Consider the following 20637-nt stretch of genomic DNA (forward strand, 5'->3'; position numbering starts at 1 on the left):
GTGCTTCTCCAACTCAGAGCCCTCATCTAGAGGAACAATGGCATCTGTGTTAGGAGAACTGTGATGGTCAGCATTGAGGAAACTTGCAAAAAACGGCAAGGTCTGTACAAACCAAAGTGCATGGTAGGATATCCGGTACTAGGGAGGTGTGAAAAATGGAAAGTATCAATATCTTCTAACCTAGAGATTCACATCGAAAATGGGACAGAGATACTTCACACATTATTGAAACTATAGATTTAGTAATGCCCTGCATCTCTACCCACTGAACATATGAATAACAGAAAGTATCATATCTCACAAACAATTATTTGCGGTAAAGTGGCACAGGATGATGTGTCTCTAGATGAAAATATGCAACAGGGCACAAGGGCTGGCTATCAGATGTGCTTTAAATGTAGCCATGCAAGACCAACACACATTACTCATGAAACACTAACTCTCACCAAACGGTATTCGAGACACTGAAACATCAAGGAGAAGGTTTTAAGGCAATCAATTAATATATTCTTAGTAAGGTGTCAGAGGATAGGAAGCTATAGAAGACAGCAAAATTACAAAGCATAAACCTGTATATGACGCAGCCCCAGCTCCCGAGGATGAGAAATCTATGTAGTAAAAATATGATTGGTTAAAAAAAAAAAACAAGAGAAACATGAAGAGTTTAAAACACACACGGCAAAGTTAATCGTGTTCTGTGATGGATAAGCAGCCGAGCAGCAGCAAGGGATCCCCAGTTCACACCCAAATCCCACGGAGCCTGTTTAATGTGTGCTAGTCTTACCAGTTAACCGTCAACTAACTCAAAGCCAGGTGAATAACCCAAACTTGCCTGCTTGAAAGAGCCCAGCATTTGAGAAGAGCTGGCTTCCCACAGCCACAGGAAGCAGGTGAAGTTACTGACACAGCATGCTTTTAATAAATCATTTACATGTCCCTAGCTGGAACCATGGCCAGAAAATGCAAGTTAATTTGGTTTGAGGCAATATAAGCAGACACCTGTAGTTAACTGTGGATTACATGACGCAGAGCATGGTTGTTTCTTTGTGTGCATGTGTGGTGGGAGGGGGCTTGGGGGAGTGGGAGGTTGAGGGGATAGGGGTCTGCTCCTTTTGTTTCGTGCCTTTAAATGAGGCTACCCACAGGACCTGTAATGGCAGAAATTTTCAAGAGAAGGGGGCTGAAACTGCCTGTAACAATTAAGTAAGAACATGTTTACTAGTATTTCTTGAACCGTTACAGTTAGATATTGTCTAGTGACTCCCCACTTTATAAGTGGATTGGGTTGCTTTTACGCATTCTCTATACAGATATGGCACCTTCTACCCTCTACTGGTTCTCTTTAACCTACAGTGGGCACATCCATACTGCCCACTCAGCAAAAAGAGGCCCTGAGCACTCCCACCTTCCTTCTGTCTGCTCTTAATCTCTATTTTCTGTGCTTGTGTTTTACATTTCAGAAGGGTGCTGGCATGTGTATTCTGTTCCGAGCTGGGGACGTGGGTTTCACAAAACAAAACAAAACAAATAATTCTTATGATATAGTAACCTCTTTAATACTTGTTTTCTGCAGAGAAAGGGGCCATGCTTCTCTTTCCTTTGCTGAAGCTACGCAGTCTTAATATCCCTTCATCAGAGAATGTGCAGATGGGATCTCTTTCTGACTTCCAACTGTTGGCTTAAAGTAATGCCACATGTGGCGCTACGTTTGAACCATGCATTTCTGTCTAACTCTTTGTTCTCCCTGAAATTTATAGTTGTCTTTCTTTTTGATGCCTTAAGATATGAAGCTGGTGCCTTCTTTGTCCTATCTCTGGATCTTCCAGGTTCTTGACATTGGTTGGGATTGATACTATTTTCTTCTTATTTTACATGTATTAGCATTTTGGTCTGCATGTGTGTATATGTGTGGGTCACATATATACAGTGCCTGCAAAAGCCTTAAAAAGGCATCAGAGCCACTAAAACAGGAGTTATGGATGGTTGTAAGCCATGTTGAGGTCTACGAGCAATACCATAGCAGTAAGTGTCTTTAATCACTGAGCCATCTCTCCTCCCCCATATTGATGCTCTTCAGACATTGATGCTCCAAAGTTTTATTCTAAATTACTTCACTTTACCCAATATGTTTAATATACTGGCCCTTGCAAAACTCAAGCTGCAGGTATTAACATGCTTATGATCATTTTATTATTATTATTATTATTATTATCATTATTATTATTATTATTATATAATATATTATAATACAATCTATCATAAACAGCTCCTGGCAAAAAGGTTTTGGATGGGAGCAAGAGAGATGAAAATGTATAACTTCTTATTTGCTTCTGTCATTAGTTATTGTGCTGTTTATCACCAAAATATCATTGGCCAGGCTCACTGGTCTCACTGTGTGTGTGTGTGTGTGTGTGTGTGTGTGTGTGTGTGTGTACTAGAAATTGAACCCAGTACTTTTTATTCTGTAGATAACACACTCTAATGATTGACGGCGTTACCAACCTTGTCTCTCATTCCTATTTTGATATGGGGTCTTACTAAGTTGCTTAGGCTAGAGGAGACTACCTATGTAGCCCAGACAGACCCCCAAATTGTGATTCTCCCGTCTTAGTCTCCTCTGCAGCTGGGGTCGCAGTCCTGCATCATCAGTCCCAGATACATTTGCTTTTAAGGCATCGAGCCTGTTCCTAAGCGACTGCCACAGCTCATGCGTTCTATGTAAGTTCTACTCGCTGACCATTGCACTACCGGAGCGTTGCAATCGACACTGATCTTTTCTAGAAGCATTGAGTCCAGCTTAGCTCTGGTCCTCAGGTGACTTACCTTCCACTTCTCCCCCAGAGGCAGCAATTTTAGAGAGGTACAGGTACGTGGTTCCAACTACATCATTTTTAGTAAGCCGGTCCCTGTGTAAAACAAGAGGTTACATCTCCTGCCTATGAAGTTATAGCTTTAATTCAATAATATTAACTGAAGAGTTAGAAGAGTCTAGACCTCAGAAACTGTCGAGTCCAGTGGCCTCAGACTTTCCTGCACTTAAGGATTATGTGGAGGCTTCCCACCTTCATCTGCCCAAGCTCGATTCACGAAAGTTTAGCTAGAGGCAGGAGTGTACACACAACAGCTATGCCTGCCAGTCTAATGCCAATGACTCTCTAGCCACTCTAGAAACCCTGATTCAGTCAAGCCATGCATTCTGAAGTCATGACACTGAGATTAGCAGAAAGGTCAAAGGATTTTCAAATGGCTACAGTTAACATCATTGTCATAAAAAGGAACGGACTAGTTATATGTTACATTGATTACAAATTTATTAGTGGACTGTAACTATATTATGTAAAATAGTCAGGTATATCTTAGCATATCTACAGTAATTTTTATGGTGCTTAAAATGGCTTAACAAGTATAATGGGCTGTAACTAAGGATCTATCGAAGAGAGAAAAAATCTCTCTTAATTAAATTAAAATGAGTATTGAACACCTACTGTTGTTTCCCAGAGCACAGCCGCTTGACTTAAATCTTACCTACATTGTGGGAAAGTTCTTTTTGTCTATATTCACTACAAGTACAAATATGGATGTGTACCTTTCTGTAGGCGTCCTAGAGAGGCCTCAGGTTGGGACTGTACTATAAACATTGATCTGTTTCATTCCTTTTATTCATTAACCATCTAGTGGCTTGCCCTCTCTGAAGCCTAAGGCTCAGTGTTTGGGGGTGGGGGGAAAGATCATAGCATAATATCTTATAGGAAGTAACCAATCCAAGTAATTTGTTAGAAAAATATTATATACAGGTATTAAGTCACAAACACAGGTTTGAATGTTTTCTGCCTCTTCAGCTAGGTTTCAAATCCTTAGCCTTCCCTTCATTTTCCAAATACCCTACAGGATATGCAGTCTTAGATCTGGGCCCAAGAACTCCTCCCAGGAAGCTGGGGCCCTCTGTGCATGCTCATCTACACACATGCCTTGAAGGGGGCTGCAAAGGGCAGGAATGCCCACATTCATAGAGATGACAGTTGATGCTGTAATGGCTCGATCAGCAGACATCCAGCTCTAGAATCAATAGGTCAGAGTGGATACCAAAGCCATTAAACGAGGGCTAAATCCATACTCCCAAGGGTCCCTGGGGTCCTGGAATCTCTTGCTGTAGATTACCTGGGGATCCCCAGTGCCTTGAAATTTTTACATTAAAGAAGGGGATATTCTGTCCTCAGACCTCAGCTGCAGCTCTTAGTTGTGAGGTAGTCACAAAACAAGAGTCTCTCCTCTACCTAGCATGCCGCCCTAACATGAAAGTCAGATGCATTTGACCAATGGAGAAATATGGGGTTTCCATGAAGTATGTGAGCCCAGCTGGGTCTGTAATCACCAAGGGTTTATGGACAAGCTACCTGGCCCCTCTGAGCCTCAAAGTCCTTACTGTAAAGTGAAGCTGTGATCGGTCCCTGCCCCACAGCATTACCATGGAGATGAGGATGACACCTGTTCATGCCCCTTCCTCAGAGGGATGAGGGTTGTCAGTTGAACACTCCAACCAACAAGAACATTCTATGAATGGTCTTACAGTAGCTAGTTGGTTCTGAGAGGTTAGTCTAGTAAGAATTCTTCAATAAATGCCCCCTTCACTTTCATTCTTCCTCCTTCCTCCCTCTACTTTCCCTCTTTTCTTGAGCCTTAGTCTTATTATGTAGCCTAGGATAGCCTAGAACTCACAATTCCCTTCAAGCCTTGTAAGTGCTAGGATTACAGTCGTGTGCTACCATGCCTAAATTAATGAATTTTCCCACTTCAAGTAAGCAACTTTCTCAATTTTCCTTTTTAATAGTAACAAAGAGTTGTTTTTAGACATTTTGATGATTCTTCCTAAAAATTGGCTTACTCTCTTTCTGATCTATTTTGGACAGCCTCATGGAAACAAGAGTCCTAATTTCTTATCTTTGAGCATTTTCATGTGACCACCTCCTTTATTTGGTTTATGAACAACTAAACTAAGATTTCTAAAACGTTTTGGAAAAGCCTTTTCTATTACTATTGTTATTGCCTTAGTGTTTTTATTTTTAAAGAGCCCTCTGCCACCCACTTCCAAGTTTAGCCCTTCTTGTAGAAGAATCGCAAATACACCAAAAGGTGATAGTTAGGTCATCAATGCGATGCCCTTGGCACCCAGATGTTCCACTTGTTAATGCTGAATACAACACACTTGCAACTCACCAGTCATAAACTGTTAGTTTTATTTTTTCACACATGGAGGGAAACTGTCAAAGAGAAACAGAAAATGGTAGTTATTTCTCCATGATTTCACTAACTAGTGGAGTCAACATTCTTAGGGTTTTTTGTATTACTTTTTAAATTTTCTTTTTATTAAGTAATTATTTTATTTATTTACATCCCAAATGTGGCTCCCCCTCCAAGAGTTCTTCCCCTCATCCCCCCCATAGTCTTAGTTTTTGTGAAAGAAAAGAAAGTCAAACCTTGATCTGAAGATTGACAACTTGATTCCATTCAGGGTTTGCATTCCTCTCAATTATATTTGTGCACACCTGCAAAGATCACCAAAGAAAACCAGTAGGTCGTCACAGTTCTAACTGCTAACAGGTTTGTGTGTGTATGTGTGTGTGTGCGCGCGCGTGCATGCGTGCGTGCGTGTGTGCGTGCATGCATGCATGCACGCATGTATGATTATGACTTTAGTGGTCTACTTTTTATCTTTTTACTTAGTAACCTGTAAACCCTTCCTCCACTGATTCTTCAGTCCCTTTCCTCCTCCTTTTCCTCCTCCTTCCCCCACCTTTTCTTCCTCCTTCCCTTTCCTCTCCACCCCCTCCTCCTTCTTCCTGCCTATTCCTTCCTTTCTGTCTTCCTCTCCCCCGACTCCTCCCCTTTGTCTCAGTCACAGGGACAGAACCAGGGCTTTGTCCACACAGAGCATGTGCAATCCACACCTAAACCCTGGGCTTTATTTTTCCTGACAATAAATAGGTTAAATACGACATGGGCTTGAGTTTAACCTTGGTCTCTGCCTCTCCTGTCTACTAAAGGTTGTTTTTATCTGTCTCCACTTGCTGCAGATCTAACAGGTGAATGTAACAGGAACCGAGGTTACTGAACAGTTATTATATACTACTTGACAAGCATCTCATAGTTAGTAATTGACCAGCTTCCGATCCCCCCTGTCTTGGCATTTCCAGTTTAGGCTTACAGTCAGTCAGTGTAACACCCTCCCCAACCCCAGATCCCACCCAACATGTCAGTAAATCCTGACCTCTTCATGAAGCTCCTGACATACTTGCTCACAAGCATCTGCCCTCGGCTTCCATATGACTCCCCTAATCCCTTCCTGCCTTCTGACTCTGACACCACTCTACTGTGAGCCCTCCAAGTCCACACAGGACGAAGTTCAGAGCCCTTTCCTTATAAAAACCCTCCCTAGCCCACCCCCTGCAGACCTCATGTCTCACTTCCCCCCTTGCTTGCTCTCCCCCAGCCACACAGGCTTCCCTTCCCTGAAAGGAGGCTTCCTTCATGGCCTCCTCCTCTTCTCCTCTGCCTGCTTGGACCCTTTGGGATTGCTACACATCCATGCCTTCTGCTCAAATGTTACTTCATCCAAAGCGTCCCAGTTGATAACTTCACATACATATATACACACATTTACACATACAAACATGCCCATATTCATCACACACAGATGAATACATATACATGCATCTATCGCTTGCTGTCACTTTGCTTTCTGTGTAGTTCTCAGCACTGACTAAAATCGTTCCACTCTCATTTTCTCACTTACTGAGTATGTGATAATTTCAGCCTGCTCCCCAAAGCTCACAAGTTGAAAACATAACACCAAAATTCCTATGTATATAGAGTTTGGAAGTAGGGCTTTTGGGGGAAGAAATTGAAAGCTATGAGGTCACAAGAGTGGAGATCTCATGATGGCATTAGTAGAGAGATTTGAACTGTCACATTTAACCTCTCGTGTCATAGGTCCTGCTGCCATGGTACAATGAAGTAGAAGATCCTTACCAGATTCTGAGCAGATATTTATGATATATGTTCATAGATTTTCTAGCCTCAAAACCATGAACCAAATAGGCTTCTACTCTACAAATTAGTCACCCTTAGGTATTTTGTTCCAGCAACAGAAAACAAATTAAGCCAGTCTGTATCTTCTAAGCTCTGCGAGAACTATTGCTGTCCATGTGTTCATTTCTATATTCCCAGGATATGAAGCAGATGACTTCTTAAACTCATTAACCAATTCAAAGGCCCTATGAGATCATTAGCACTCACATTCACAGTTTAAGAAATTGAAACTCAGGAGCCAAGGCTGACTGTGGAGTAGAGTGAAGTCTACAGTTCAAATCAGACTTCATCTTATCCCAGGGTCAGGGGCTCCCATGGTGTCTACAACAACACTCCTAGGAAATCATATCCACTCCCCTGTGTGCTGGGTATGGATTCCTGTTTTAGTAACTAAATAGCTCAAATACAAAGAAGATGCTGAGTCTTGGTTCCTGTAACTGTCTAGGGTATATTATTCTATGGAATAAAAGCTGCATCTTGGATCATCTCTGTGATGGATGTGGTCTTCCCTACAACAAGAGTCTCTCTGACTTTTCCGGGGTCTAAGATGGGATTTTCTGCTCTACTCGCCTTTCTCAGCACATTGTTAGGGCATGGAAGGTGAGTAGCCCAATGGGAGCCAGGAGTTGCAAGTGTCCTTATGAGTCCTGACTGTCACAGTTTAGAGAAGCAGTTTTCAACCTGTGGGTCAAGACTCATTTGTGAACTGAATGACTTTTTTACAGGTGGTTGCATATCAGACATCTACATTACAATTCGTAACAGTCGCAAAATTACAGTTATGAAGTAGCAACTGAATAATTTCATGTTTGGGGGTTCACTACAACATGAGGAACTGCATGTTAAAGGGTCACAGCAGCACAAAAAAATGAGAAGCACTGGTCTCCTTTGAGGAATTACCTAGATGAAAAATGGCACATGAGAATGTCTGCGGAGGATTGTCTTGATTGTTAGTTGATATAGAATGGCCCAGCCCACTGTTGGCAGCACCATTCCCTAAGTGGGTATTCCTGGGCTGTGTAAAAATGCTAAGTGTAAGCCTAGAAACTAGCCAGAGACTGAGCCAGAAAGCTGTGTTCCTGTGTGCTTTCTGATTTGAGTTCTTGCTTAAATCCCCGTGTGACTGCCTTCAGTGATGGACTGTAACCTGTGAAATGAAATAAACCTTTCCCTCCACTATGGTGCCTTTAGTCAGATGTTTTTTATCCAACCAATAGAATGGAGGCTAGGAATGATTAATGGCTGGCTGGGGATTTTGCCCATGATTAAGGGAATGGTTGAACCTGAGAAATAACTACGACAGTCCAGTGTTGGTCTCACTAGTCTAATCTTCAAAAGACAGATTCTTCTCATTTGAGTCCTGTATACTTTTTACTCCAAAATAAGGCTGTGTAGAAGCCTGGCATAGCCAGATTCAGATAACCAGTGTCTCTGCAGAGTGGTTCACTGACCAGAGGCTAATTACCAAAGATACCTAGGAATTCACCATCAAGAAAATCATTACACTTTAAATGTCTGTTCTAAGAGACACACACATTTACATTATATACAAACCTTTTTCCCAGCAAAGGAGACTTCTACAAAAGGATCCACAAGATTTTTTTTATCTGCGTTGCCACCAAATATTTCCTTCACTGTTTGTGAGAAGGCATCATCCACTGGAAAGGAACGGAGCACACAGAAGGCATCAAAGCTACTCTCTTAAAACCACAAAAGTCCTCCAACACAATTTAAAATCTCCCAATGCATCAAAAGAGGTTTAGGAAGAATTGTTCTCTGGGGAGGTAAGAACTAGCAGCAAAAATGTTGTCTTGTGAGAGAGGGACATAGGGGGGAGAGAGAGAGAAAGAGAGAAAGACAGAGACAGAGAGAGAGGATTTTTTTCCTCATGAAGTTTTAAAATAATTAAGAGAGATTTGAAAAATAAACTAATAAATTACTGTGTTAAGAACATATCATTTGTGGAAGATGAAATAGTTTTCCCGACATCCATTTGATCAGGGTAAAAGGCAATTGCCAAATTCAGGTCTACATCCAGTTTGGAGAATGTATATCAGGTCAAAATGATACAGGCCCAGCTGACATTTTAGAGAAACACAAAGTCAATATAATTAGAAGCATAGCTCTCACACATTAATGCATTACAAATGTAGTGTCTCTGTGTTTCAACCAACTCCAAAGAGGTCAGAAATGGGTTGAATGGGCCAGTGTAGGAAGAAGAATGTGAAGCTGAATTTAATCTACAGAAGACATCTCCAAGAGAAAGGTGGAATGGGAACACTCTAGAGTCTTTGCAAGGACAGAAGTGTTCCCAGGAAAAGAAGCAAGTCCTGAAGCATGAGTGGTCAGCCACCTGGGAATCTTGGGGAAGAGTCTTGTTCCCCAGAGCCCAGCAGAGGAGGCAGAAAGGATGCTGAGCTGGCAGCTTGGTCCTTATAACTGGAATCTTTGTAACTCATTTGTTTAAATGTCCAATCTGTCAGCAAACATGTCTCATAATACAGTAGGGACAAACAGTTGATATTATACTTTGCTCAACACGTCTTAAAAATATTTTTAATTTTTAATTTTGCATATGTATGTGTGTATACATGTTTTGTGTGCGAGGGCATATGCATGCCACAACATGTATGCAGAAGTCAGAGGATAATGCTAGGTGCCTATCTACAACTTTTATCTTGTTTTTAAGGCAGGGTGTCTCTTGTTTGACACTATTCTATGTACTTCTGGTTAGTTGGCCCACCCAGCTTCAGGGGTAGTACCCTGTCTTGTCATCCCATCTAGCTTTAGGGGTGCTAGGACTGCAGACACAAGCCACCACATTCAGCTTTTATATGGATTCTGGGGATCTGAAGTGAGATCAAGCTTGCAAGCTTACTTTACCTACCGAGCCATCCTCCTGGACTTGCTCAACTATATTTAATAGTCCAGTTGTAAGCATGTTTTTGTTACACAATTGTACACTTTCTTCAGGTAGGGCCAGAGAGATGGCTCAGTGGTAAAGCCACTAAGACCTACAACCTGAGCTTGATCCCTGAGACCTGTTAGGTCCAAATTGGGACCCCAAAACGGCTAGTGCTAGTGACAATGTCCTAAATAGAAGGACTTTGGCCAGGTAAACAGAAGGATCATTGTTGGGTGAACAGAGGCCTAAAGATGGGCTTCTGCTTAATAGGAACCTCCCTTAGTCCCCTGTGGCTTGCCTTTGTTTATCTGTTTTGCTACTTTGTGTGGGTTCTCCTAACAGTCTCTTAACAGATCTTTTCTCTGGCTCAGCTTAGCTTCTCCTGGATCAACAATTTTTCACTCTGCTCTATCTCTTTTCTTCATTCCTTAGCTCGACTGACTCAATCTTCTTTCTTCTAGCACCAACTGTCTTCTCTAACCCTACTCTCTCACCTGGACCCTACTCATCTGCTTACTCTAATCCTACTCCCCCTACGCCATCTCTCTCAGCAGCTACTGACTTTTCAGGTCCTCCTCTGTTCCCAGAAGTCCAAGATACAATGACTATGTTTGTCCCTCTTGTACTGAGACTAGTTGAGTAGACATTGGGGATCCCTTAAAAGGCCAGGCACACAAAATAAATCACACTACAGACTACCTTCAAACATCACTTACCTGTGGCAAGGACATCTAGTTCTGGGTCATTCTGTACAGCTTATATAAACTCAAAGACATCCCCACTGACTGAATATAAAATCTGTCTGCTTTTCTGCTGTTTCTCTCTTCTCCCTGTCCCCTGAGAGACGGCTTCTGCCGTTTGGTCCCAATAAACCTTTCTTTCTACCCACAGAGTAGTTCAATGCAGTGGTTTCACCGAGCCCTTGTTTACAAGACCCACATGATGGGAGGAGAGAATGGACTCTAACAAGTTGTTCTTTGACTTCATGTGTACTGTGGCCCATGTGGTCTCCCCCTCACACACACACACATACGCATACACAATGCAATGTTTTTTTTAAAAGGTTAGAAGTGCTAACTGTTCGCCTCCCTTTAGCAGTCTCTAGAAAATAAAACAGACTATGGAAGGATGAAGGGACAGAGCAAAATGGATCAAAGACAGGAACATGGATGAGCAATGGCTGCCCCAGAAGCTGCTCAGAAATTTTCATTGGGGCCAGAAGAATGGAATTAAGTCCATGAAGGCCTTTCAGAAGGGAACCTTATAGAAGGAGCATGAGTTTATCATGTACCATCTCAAAGATGGCTGAACCAAAGCCCCCATGCATGATTAAAGCAGTACATACTCTGGGGGATGTCCTCGGCTCGGTAGATCTTCAGCATGAAGGTCACCCACCGGAGGGCAATGCCTGCCGGAAGTAACAAGTTGCTCTCCACGTCATCACTGTCATTGTCACGGTCTCGTTTCTCAGGCTAAGAGGGACACATGGTCAAAATCACACATGCAAAGGAGAAGCAGTTCTAAAAGAAGCCAAGCTATGGATGTCCAGAACTGCTTCCATTATATCTAATGTTTGGCGTTTAAAGGCTCAGTCATTGATTTTTCTTTCAATCTCAAAACCTCTATAATATCAATGCTTCAGTGTTTCATATCCTCCTGTAGTCTCATGAGCACCAGCACTGAGGATGTACGTGTAATCCTGTATTCTGGTTTCTCTCTAGCCCATTCCTGTTTCTGTCTGATTTCTTGAACTATCACTAACCCGTCAGGTGGAAGAAAGTGATAAGGTAATGAGTCTTTGCATGGAAGATGAACTCAAGCCTTTCTAATGAAACAATGAAGTTATTAAAAACATACATGTTATGTCTTGAATTAAATACTTACTCCTGGGCACTGTGATCCCAGCACACAGCAAGTGGAGGCAAGAAGATTAGAAGTTCAAAGCCAACCTTAACTACGGAACTAGATCTGAGGCCAACTTGAGCTGTATGAGACCCTGCCTGACTCAACACCCTTGCCCCCTAAAAGAAAGACTCACATATACTAGGAAACACCAAGAAGGAATCTGAGCAGAAATGGTAACCTGTGATCAGCAAGGGGCAGCTTGGAATGGGAGGAATCAGGAATAGGGGTGTCAGTTTGGAATCTGAGCTCCATTTCACAGCCCACTGCTCAGTTACGTTTTTAAGAACAGAAGGTAGAGGGTGAGGCACTCACAGGGGGTTCGTCTCCGGTTCCCAGGACAAACATGCTGACTTTCATGTAACCTTTTGCGCCTGAGCTGGTGTCTTCTGGGTCATTGAGAAGGAGCCATTTCCTCATGACAGCATGGCCTAACATAAAGGGGCAGAAGGACAGGGCCACTCTAAAGATGTGCTGGCAGGATCCTGATTTCATCCAATTTCCCAGGCAAGTCTACATATCAGTACGTCCTGTTCACGCTCTGCACACACCTTAGTCCTGCCCTCCTCCTATCCTGGCGTTACTCATGAGAGACTCTCCGAGCTCTAGAATAGTTTTTCAATTTGATCTCTTAATAAGATCATGAGACCATCACAAAACAAAGACATCACCAATTTGTGCATGTTAAGAGTAAAAATATTAGACATCCGTATTCGTTATCAGCTACTATTTGTTCTCATTAAGCATCCTCCACGCGACAGAAACAGTGTTTTCTTATTCCTGTGGTGGATTTGGAGGCATGCCTCTATGGGAGAGTTCTTTCCTAGAATTTACAAAGACGTTAGCTTGATTCCCCACCACTGAAAAGAAATCTCTTCAAGAAATTTCTTCTGAGATTTTTTTAAGCTCTAGGATTTTCCTCAGAATTAGAAGGAACTGAGACTTCAAGTCGATGAGGGGACATTACTTACCAGGTTCATCATAAACAAATCCAACATCAATCTGGGGAAAACAAGTTAAATAGATTTTAAAAAATCTTGTCACTTTAAAGAAAAAAAAAGACACATGATATTTAGATCCAATGCCGTTACTTTTAAACTTCCAAGATCTAGATTCCCCCCTCACCCACTTTGTATCAGCATCTTGCCTGATGTATGCCACACAGAAGGCTCTTGATGGATCATTACTGAATGAGTGAGCTAGACTCAGGGTTGGAAGAAACCGTGAGATCAGGGTGACGACTAGCATGTCCCAGTTTGCCCAAGACTTTCTTAGTTTCCACATTGTTAGTGCCAGCAGAGAAACTGGGGCCATTAATCTCCTTACAGGAAATCACCTGGCCTGGTCCTGTCCAACTTTCCTTCCATCCAATCAGTGCTAACGTGAGTACTAATCTAATCGTTGATTGGATGGTTCCATGATGTCTTTACATGCCTCCTGGATGCTGATTCTATCCTGCACATGAAGCAACCAAGGATCAAAGCGGTTAAGAGAATTCACCCTGGTGACAGACAGGGTTTGACCAGAGGTCTGCCTGACCCAGCTCATTTTAGAAGCATGTTAGTGACTGGATCTTCTTCCTTCAGAAGGCAGCTCATCCTCTGAGAACTGCTGAGGTGCCCATCAAGAATCCGCACAGTGAGAACTACTTGAAAAAATGTAGCTTCTCTTATCCAACGTCATCTCTGTTCTCATTTCAGACTTACAAGTGGCTTTTTAGACAGAACTCTGGGGCCATTGGTAGGTAGAGCTGGTTATGGGACTTTTTGCCAGCTCCAAGCACATCCTTCATAGAGATGGCTTTGCTTCCATCCACAGACAGAAGCTGGCAAAGACCTTCGTTGACACACCAAGGCCCCATGCTTTGGAATGCTATTAGTATTATACATTTAAGGTAGACAAGACCCATAAAGCCTTCAGCAAAAATCATGGTGTCTAGCCTCTACCTAGAACCCTAAAGATGCCACTGCCATGCGTGCCCTGAGGCCTGGCTGTGAATCAGATTCCCTATTAAGAGAGTTCTCATCTTTATATCATTGAAAAAAGTATACTGCTGTCACTCACCTTAAATTCCCCCATCAGACAATCTGCCCTCAAAGAATGGGAATTATAAACCTGGAGGAAAGGAGAAGGGTAAGCGGACGGTCTTTGTCAGTGGTCAGTGATCAGTGTCCTCCTGCCCTGGCCCCTTACCCGGGTATCCTTACCCGGATACTGATGATCTCATCCATGAGCTCAGAGGGTGTGATGTGTACATTGTAGAAAAATAACTGTCAAAACAACACAGAACACATCGGACATTAGCCAGTGGCTCAGGCCCAGAGGAGCTGGTGCTGAAGGTTTGCCTAGAAAACTGCTAAACACTTTCAGAATCAGGTATGGCAGAGTGAACACTTACCCATCACTACACAGTGGCAAAGGAAAACACGGGAAATAAGTGACACGAGCAAACGTGTTCACTTAGCACTGGACATTTACGGCTAACTAAAGTGAGGACCTAGATTATTCCACACCGACACTTTGACTAAAGTGTGTGCTGACGGCTGGGATGTCCTCTCAGTTCACTAACATCCTTAGCTCCATCACTTCTGTCTAACACCTTTAAGGAAAACATTGCCCATTCAGTTGTGGTAAATTCCTTCTCAGCCAAGCCTCATCACCCCTTTCCCAGAACGTGAGAAGCTGAGGTACAAGGACAGCCATGATTGGAAGCCAGCCTGAGTTACATGGTGAGTTCTTGGTTAGCCTGGGCTACAATGACAACCTTAACTTTAAAAAAAAAATAGTATTTACTAAAACAAAACCACTTTCTCCAACTTCATATGTAGAAATATTTTAAATAAACAGAAATAGCTTAAATATAATAGAATAGCACTTTTCATTTTTGTTACTACAGTGGGACATTTGTTTCATCTTTCTGGGTTGGTTTGTCTTGTTTTGTTTTGTTTTTTTGCTTGTTTTTGTTTGTTTGTTTGTTTGCTTGCTTGTTTTTTGAGACAGAGTCTCTCTATGAAGCTCTGGCTATCCTGGAACAACTCACTCTGTAGACCAGCCTAACCTCAAACTCACAGACTCACAAACTCTACCTGCTTCTGCCTCCCAAGTACTAGAATTAAAGGTGTACACCACCACCACCTTGAGGTCTTGTTTTCCTTTTAAGGAAAATAGATTTATTACAGTTTTTCCAAACTGGAAAGAAAAATAAGTTTCTACTCTGACGATGGTCATCTTAAAATATGCAAAAAACCTAAAGCAAGGCTAGTCCTTCTTGATTTTTTTTTGCTTGCTCACTCTCTCTCTTTCTTGTTTTTTAACAGAATCATTCAAAACAAAGTTAGATATCATGGTAATTTACTCTTTCAAAGTGTATTTGTGCATGTTTCATAAGAGCAAGGGCACCTGTTTGTGTAATCACAATGCTGCTACCACATGCCCCAAATGAACATGTAAATAGTCAATTTTAAGATTTTTCTATAGATTTAAAAACAAAAATTCTTGGATGTTTTTTCAAAAATCTAAGATCCACACACAGATCACCGCTGCATCTGGGTGTCATTTCTTTTCAGTTTAATTTTTTACCTAGAATAGTTCTATTTTTCTTGAGTTTTCTATAGGGAGTAGTTGTTTTTATAAAAATATTCCACACCTAGTGCATAGTACCTACTGTAACATACCTATAATCCCAGCACTTAAGATAATGAGGCAAAGAACTCAAGATCTCAGGCCAGCCTGGGTTGCAGAGTGAAACTGACTGAAAAATCTAGCATCTATCTATCTATCTATCTATCTATCTATCTATCTATCTATCTCTACCCCCATAGTCTGATAGATGCTGACATATTACCTACAACACACAGTAGATGGTGCTTTTATGTACTATCAAGACATAGATGGCCTGTAAAGGGGGGAGGAGTCTGGACCTATAGCTAAGGGTACATCTAATACAGTGTATGACAGGTACCCTAGTATGATGCTCCAGGTTCAGTTTCTGGTACCACACTTACATACTTAAGATGACGAATATGAAAAGTCTAAGGAAGATGGAGACCCTTGCTCTACTCCGCAGAGTAGCTTAGTTAACATAGAGCCCATATCATGAAAGCCTTAACCGACATGTCTCATTCTGAAGCCCCAGTCACTGGCATCTATAAGCATCTATATGCTATAGTCTATCTTCAATCTAAGAGGTATAGGTTTGAAGAAAATGGGGTTGGCCCCTTACCTCGTTTGAGTAAGACAAGAGACAGGGGGCAGAAGAGAACAAACTGGTTTCTCTTATGAATGTAGACAGGAAAAAAGGACAGAGCCAGAATCAGGATTGTAGGGAAAAAGAGAGACTAGGAAAGGTGCAGGCTGAGGCATCTCAGAGCTGAGTCTCCTGAACATAGCACAGCTAGCCTCCGAGGGACTCCTACATTGTTTCTGTTCATGCCTAGTTGTGGTTTTGCGGGATCTGAGATGACTGGTAAGGCATTAAGCACTTTTGAGTGTATCACAGAAGTCAACAGAACTGGGACGCATTGTTTGTTCATATGGCATTTCTTTAGTATGAAATATTTTTGCAGTCAAGCAAATGTTCACACCTCTTAAAACCTGGATTGCACAGGGACACAGTCAACCTTTAGAGTCATTCTGTAATGTGAAGGTACAGATGACATCACACGTTCCATCACCAGGATAAAGGGACCCAGGAGGAAACTATAGAAATGTCAGGAAGACATGGGCAATTGGAAATCAGTGGAAGCCAGTTAGGTGGCCTCACGCCTGTGTGGCTCTGATCTCTCTGTGCTTCATTCACACCAGAGGCCTGTACTGTACTTTCCAGTTCTTAGCCCCGTGTTTCCCTCCTCTGCGAACCGGGTGAAATTGGCAGGAGGAGACATGTACAAACAGGACAGACTGGGTGAGCAGGACCGTGCACTCTCAGCCCACTCACCTCGTCAAAAAATGGATTGTTCCCTCTCTTGATTCTCGTGCGGTGCGTCTGACCACAGATGTGAACTTTCACCACGGGCCTTATGTTGTTGCCGCATAACTGACGGCCCTCGATCACTCTGACACGGATCTGCAAGCACAAAGTGGTGTTGTTACCAAAGCTTGTCCAGTGTGAGATGCAAAGGGATCCTTAGGCATCACCTCAGCTCTCTGGCTCATAAGGATGGCTAAAACCCCGGTACTAAGACCTCCCAGTCCGGAAGGGGCTGTCTGTGAACACTGAGCGAGAGAAAGGGTTCAGAGCTGGCCTGGCAGAAGCAGGGAAGACTGAGATTCCCGCCCTGAGGCCCATTGCCTGGTCTACAAGTGTCCCTGCGATGGACTCATGCTGAGAGCTAAGCAAAGTGCAACAGGTACCAGAACTGCTGTTATTCTTTTGCTAATCAGCCCCATTTGCTTCCAGAGGAAAGGAAAAGTTCCCATTACATCTCTCTGAAACAGCTTGTCTACTTTCACTAAACCCTTCGTACTTATAGACAGAAAACTCTCCTTTCTGGGTTCATGTCCTTATATCCTTTTTCAGTAGATGCGCCCCTGTCCATAGGACTATGTTCATCGTGATGTCACAGCAGTGGCCAGGTTGTGGGCCAGAAGAGCAGAGCCCTTCCCACCTGGAAATCCTGTGGCTTGTTGGACAGCATCCTCCGGCTGTTCTTCCCTTTGGTGATCCTCCGAGCCAGCTGAGCTTCTGACACTGTCCCAGATGGCCCCTTGGGCCCAGGGCCTCTGACTATGCCATCTACCCTGTCTTCATCTCCTTGATCTTCTTCCTCTTCTTCTGAAATACAGAAGGGGAACCGGTTAGTGATGGTCCTTAGCCTGCAACTGTCTATCTAGCACCCTGGTCTCCTGAACTTGCTCTGTTCCCAAGGTAACAGGTAAGGAAGATGATTTAGTGGCATTGACTGGGAACTTGGTGTGTAGGCACAGTTTCTTACAGAAAATGCATTCATGGTGTATTAGGACCTTTGGTCTGACCGTCTTCACAGAGACAAGAGAACTCCAGAGATCACAAGGATAGTGAGAGAAGTATTGTGTCCTGGATCGGCTATAGTGAGTACGCGCTCCCCTCAGGAGTCAGCCTGAGATCAGGAACTAAAGAGAAGAAGAAATGCCATGGAGAACCAAATGCACAGATAAACTTCAAGCTCCCATCTCCCATCCCCCGTGCCCTGCTTCTCACTGCTTGTCTAGAGACCGCCCCAGGAGCCATGTTGGGATCCCACCTGCTAAACTCCTAAGTCACAATTGCCAGGCTCACCAAGATAGCCCTCATAGCCCCTTTCTTGCTGAGCATCATGGCACCCATGTTCTTCCTCATCTTGACTTTCTGTTTGCGACTTCAACATCTATCTGGCCCCTCCTTCACTTCCCAGTCACTCTATAAACTCAAGGGAGAAAGTTTTGCCCACACAACATTATAATATCCTAACTCTCTGCTGTCTTTTCGATTCTTCTCCACAAATGTCCTCTCACTCTCAAGGTTCCCAGGAGGTTCCTTGCCACTGTCACCTTCCTCCTGCCTACATGCAAACTTTTCTTTCTCAAAAAAAAAAAAAAAAAAAAACAACAACAACAACAAAAACCAAAAAAACCACACTCAACTCTGCCTACCACCTCTCCCCTCTCTTTTAGTCACTAAATCTTTGAAACATATTGACAAACTTTAGCTTTTCTTTTCTTAAGAGACAAAAAAGGGTCTGGGAAGATGGCTTAGTAAAATATCCTAGTGCCAAGGGAGTCAAAGACAGACAAATCCCTGGAGCTCATTGGCTAATCAGCCTAGCTGACTCTGTGAGCCTCAGATTCAATGTGAGAATCCCATCTCAAAGAGTAAGGTAGAGAGCAGCTGAGGAAGACCTCGGGCATTGACTTCTAGCCATGCAAGCACATGCGCGCATGCACACGCACACACATACACACACACACACACACACACACACAGTCACATATACGCACACACAGCATATACATGCATACACACATGCACGCATGCACACACGTCAAAACGTCGGACTCCTGGCTATCTATCTATAGAATATAACCTTAGAGAACCTAGAAGGTGAAAAATGGCAGCATTTGTCCATTCCACCATTGTTTCTGAAACACTTCTTTCACGGATGAACAACACTAAGTGTTCCATGAAGGAGGAGGGAACACCAAGGCCTGGCTGAACACACCCTTCTGCTCAGGCTGTCTCCCCACCAACACTCTAGTGCCTATGCTGGCATGGCCCACTAATGAGAACCAGGCTTGGATGTGACCCAGAGCTACAAACAATGACTGATTCTGTCATGCCGACAAAGGACAATGCCAGGCTAGGAACTGCTGACTCAATGGGTGTAGGTCTTCCCAGAACTATCCTAACAAAGGTCTGCAAACTGGGTGGCTTCAAGCGATGTTCTCTGGCGGCCTCAGACTCTGAAAGTGAAATCTCAGGTGTTGGCAGATACATAGTCCACACGTAGTATCTGGGAGAGAGTCCTCCTGCCTCTTCCCATACAGCGGCTCCTAGCGGTCCTTAGCACCCATGCCAATCACTCCAATAACTTTTTTGTAGTCATGTGACCTCCCTGCATATTTGAGTGCCCTAATTTCATCTCCTAAGGACACCAGCCATGGGATTTAAAGTTTGCCACAATCCAGGACAACCTCATCTTAACCAACCACATGCACATTCTGTTTCCAAATGATGTGTCCTGAAATTTCACACACACATGACTTGTCAGGGGACATTACTCAACCCACTAGAGAAGGCATCTCTTGATTCTTCCTGGTTTGCTCAACTCTTCTACATAGACAGCCCCAGTCCTCACCACCTACACCATCTTCCTGCCTGGTACCCCCTTCATTTCTTCAGTACTCTCCTAGGTTCTCAGAGCCTAGGAGGTCTGACATTACGGTTACCATGCATAGCTTCAACCCCTCTTCTTCTCCACGCATGTTACCCACATGCTTGTTCAACTCTGTACATCACATTCTCCCTCTGCACTTAGGCAGTTCAACCCAGCTGAGAAGGGCACACACCATCTTGACTGGTATCACAAGATTTAAGTAGACTTCTGGGGTTTCCAGGCTATCTCCAACATTTCCAAGACATCATTTTCTTGGCTCCTGATCCGAGACGGCTACTATAAGCCACCAAGGTCAGATCAGTTCATCTTTCCACCTCCTATGGTTTGCATTGCTGAGACATTGCTGTCCCACCTGGGACAGTGTACGACCCAGGCAAGCATTCCACTGCCAAGCTACAGTCCCAGCCTCCAACACCCAGCAGTTATTCTTACCTGGAAAACTTCATTCTCCATTAACAATCCTGCTTATTTCACTGAGATAACAAAGTCCAGATGCAAATTTCGCCTTGGTTTTCAACTACAAATCAACCATTCTACAAATATACATGTTCTCTCCTGACTCCCAACTTTGGACCGACTATCACACTTAAATAGATCTTATCTCCTCTTGCTATTTAAAACTGGTTTGGATGACACAGTGGATTCCACTCCAGTCTGGGCTAGAGTGGAACCCTGCCTTGAAACAACAACAAATAGAACTTCCTAGTTAGAGACCATATGTATTATTTAATCCAGACCCCTGATGTTGCAAGGAATTAGAAGATCAGAGAAACTGACAATTTGAGAATGGACCAATGCTCAGAATCAGATCTGCTGACTCACTGCAGCTCAGAGTGCTCCTGTCTCCCCCTCCCCCTCCCCCTCCCCCTCCCCCTCCCCTCCCTTCCCCCTCTC

General features: G+C 43.2%; 1 protein-coding gene across 3 annotated transcripts in view; it reads right to left on the bottom strand.

Annotated features, from left to right (window-relative positions):
* Myof (myoferlin) overlaps window positions 1-20637 on the bottom strand; it is a 147171-nt gene that overhangs the window by 72207 nt on the left and 54327 nt on the right. Inside the window, exons 6-17 of one of the 3 annotated variants that reach the window (XM_021152562.1) lie at window positions 17500-17666; window positions 16830-16958; window positions 14101-14163; window positions 13958-14008; window positions 12865-12895; window positions 12209-12324; window positions 11337-11463; window positions 8641-8744; window positions 5475-5543; window positions 5215-5258; window positions 2824-2906; window positions 570-608 (exon numbers count right to left, since the gene is read on the bottom strand). In XM_021152562.1, coding sequence (XP_021008221.1) covers window positions 570-608; window positions 2824-2906; window positions 5215-5258; window positions 5475-5543; window positions 8641-8744; window positions 11337-11463; window positions 12209-12324; window positions 12865-12895; window positions 13958-14008; window positions 14101-14163; window positions 16830-16958; window positions 17500-17666 — 1023 coding nt within the window. The remainder of the gene's footprint in view (window positions 1-569; window positions 609-2823; window positions 2907-5214; window positions 5259-5474; window positions 5544-8640; window positions 8745-11336; window positions 11464-12208; window positions 12325-12864; window positions 12896-13957; window positions 14009-14100; window positions 14164-16829; window positions 16959-17499; window positions 17667-20637) is intronic. The other 2 variants (XM_029472658.1, XM_021152563.1) reach the window with 2 other exon arrangements.

This window comes from Mus caroli, chromosome 19 (assembly GCF_900094665.2).
Source record: "Mus caroli chromosome 19, CAROLI_EIJ_v1.1, whole genome shotgun sequence".
In the NCBI taxonomy this organism is placed as follows: domain Eukaryota; kingdom Metazoa; phylum Chordata; class Mammalia; order Rodentia; family Muridae; genus Mus; species Mus caroli.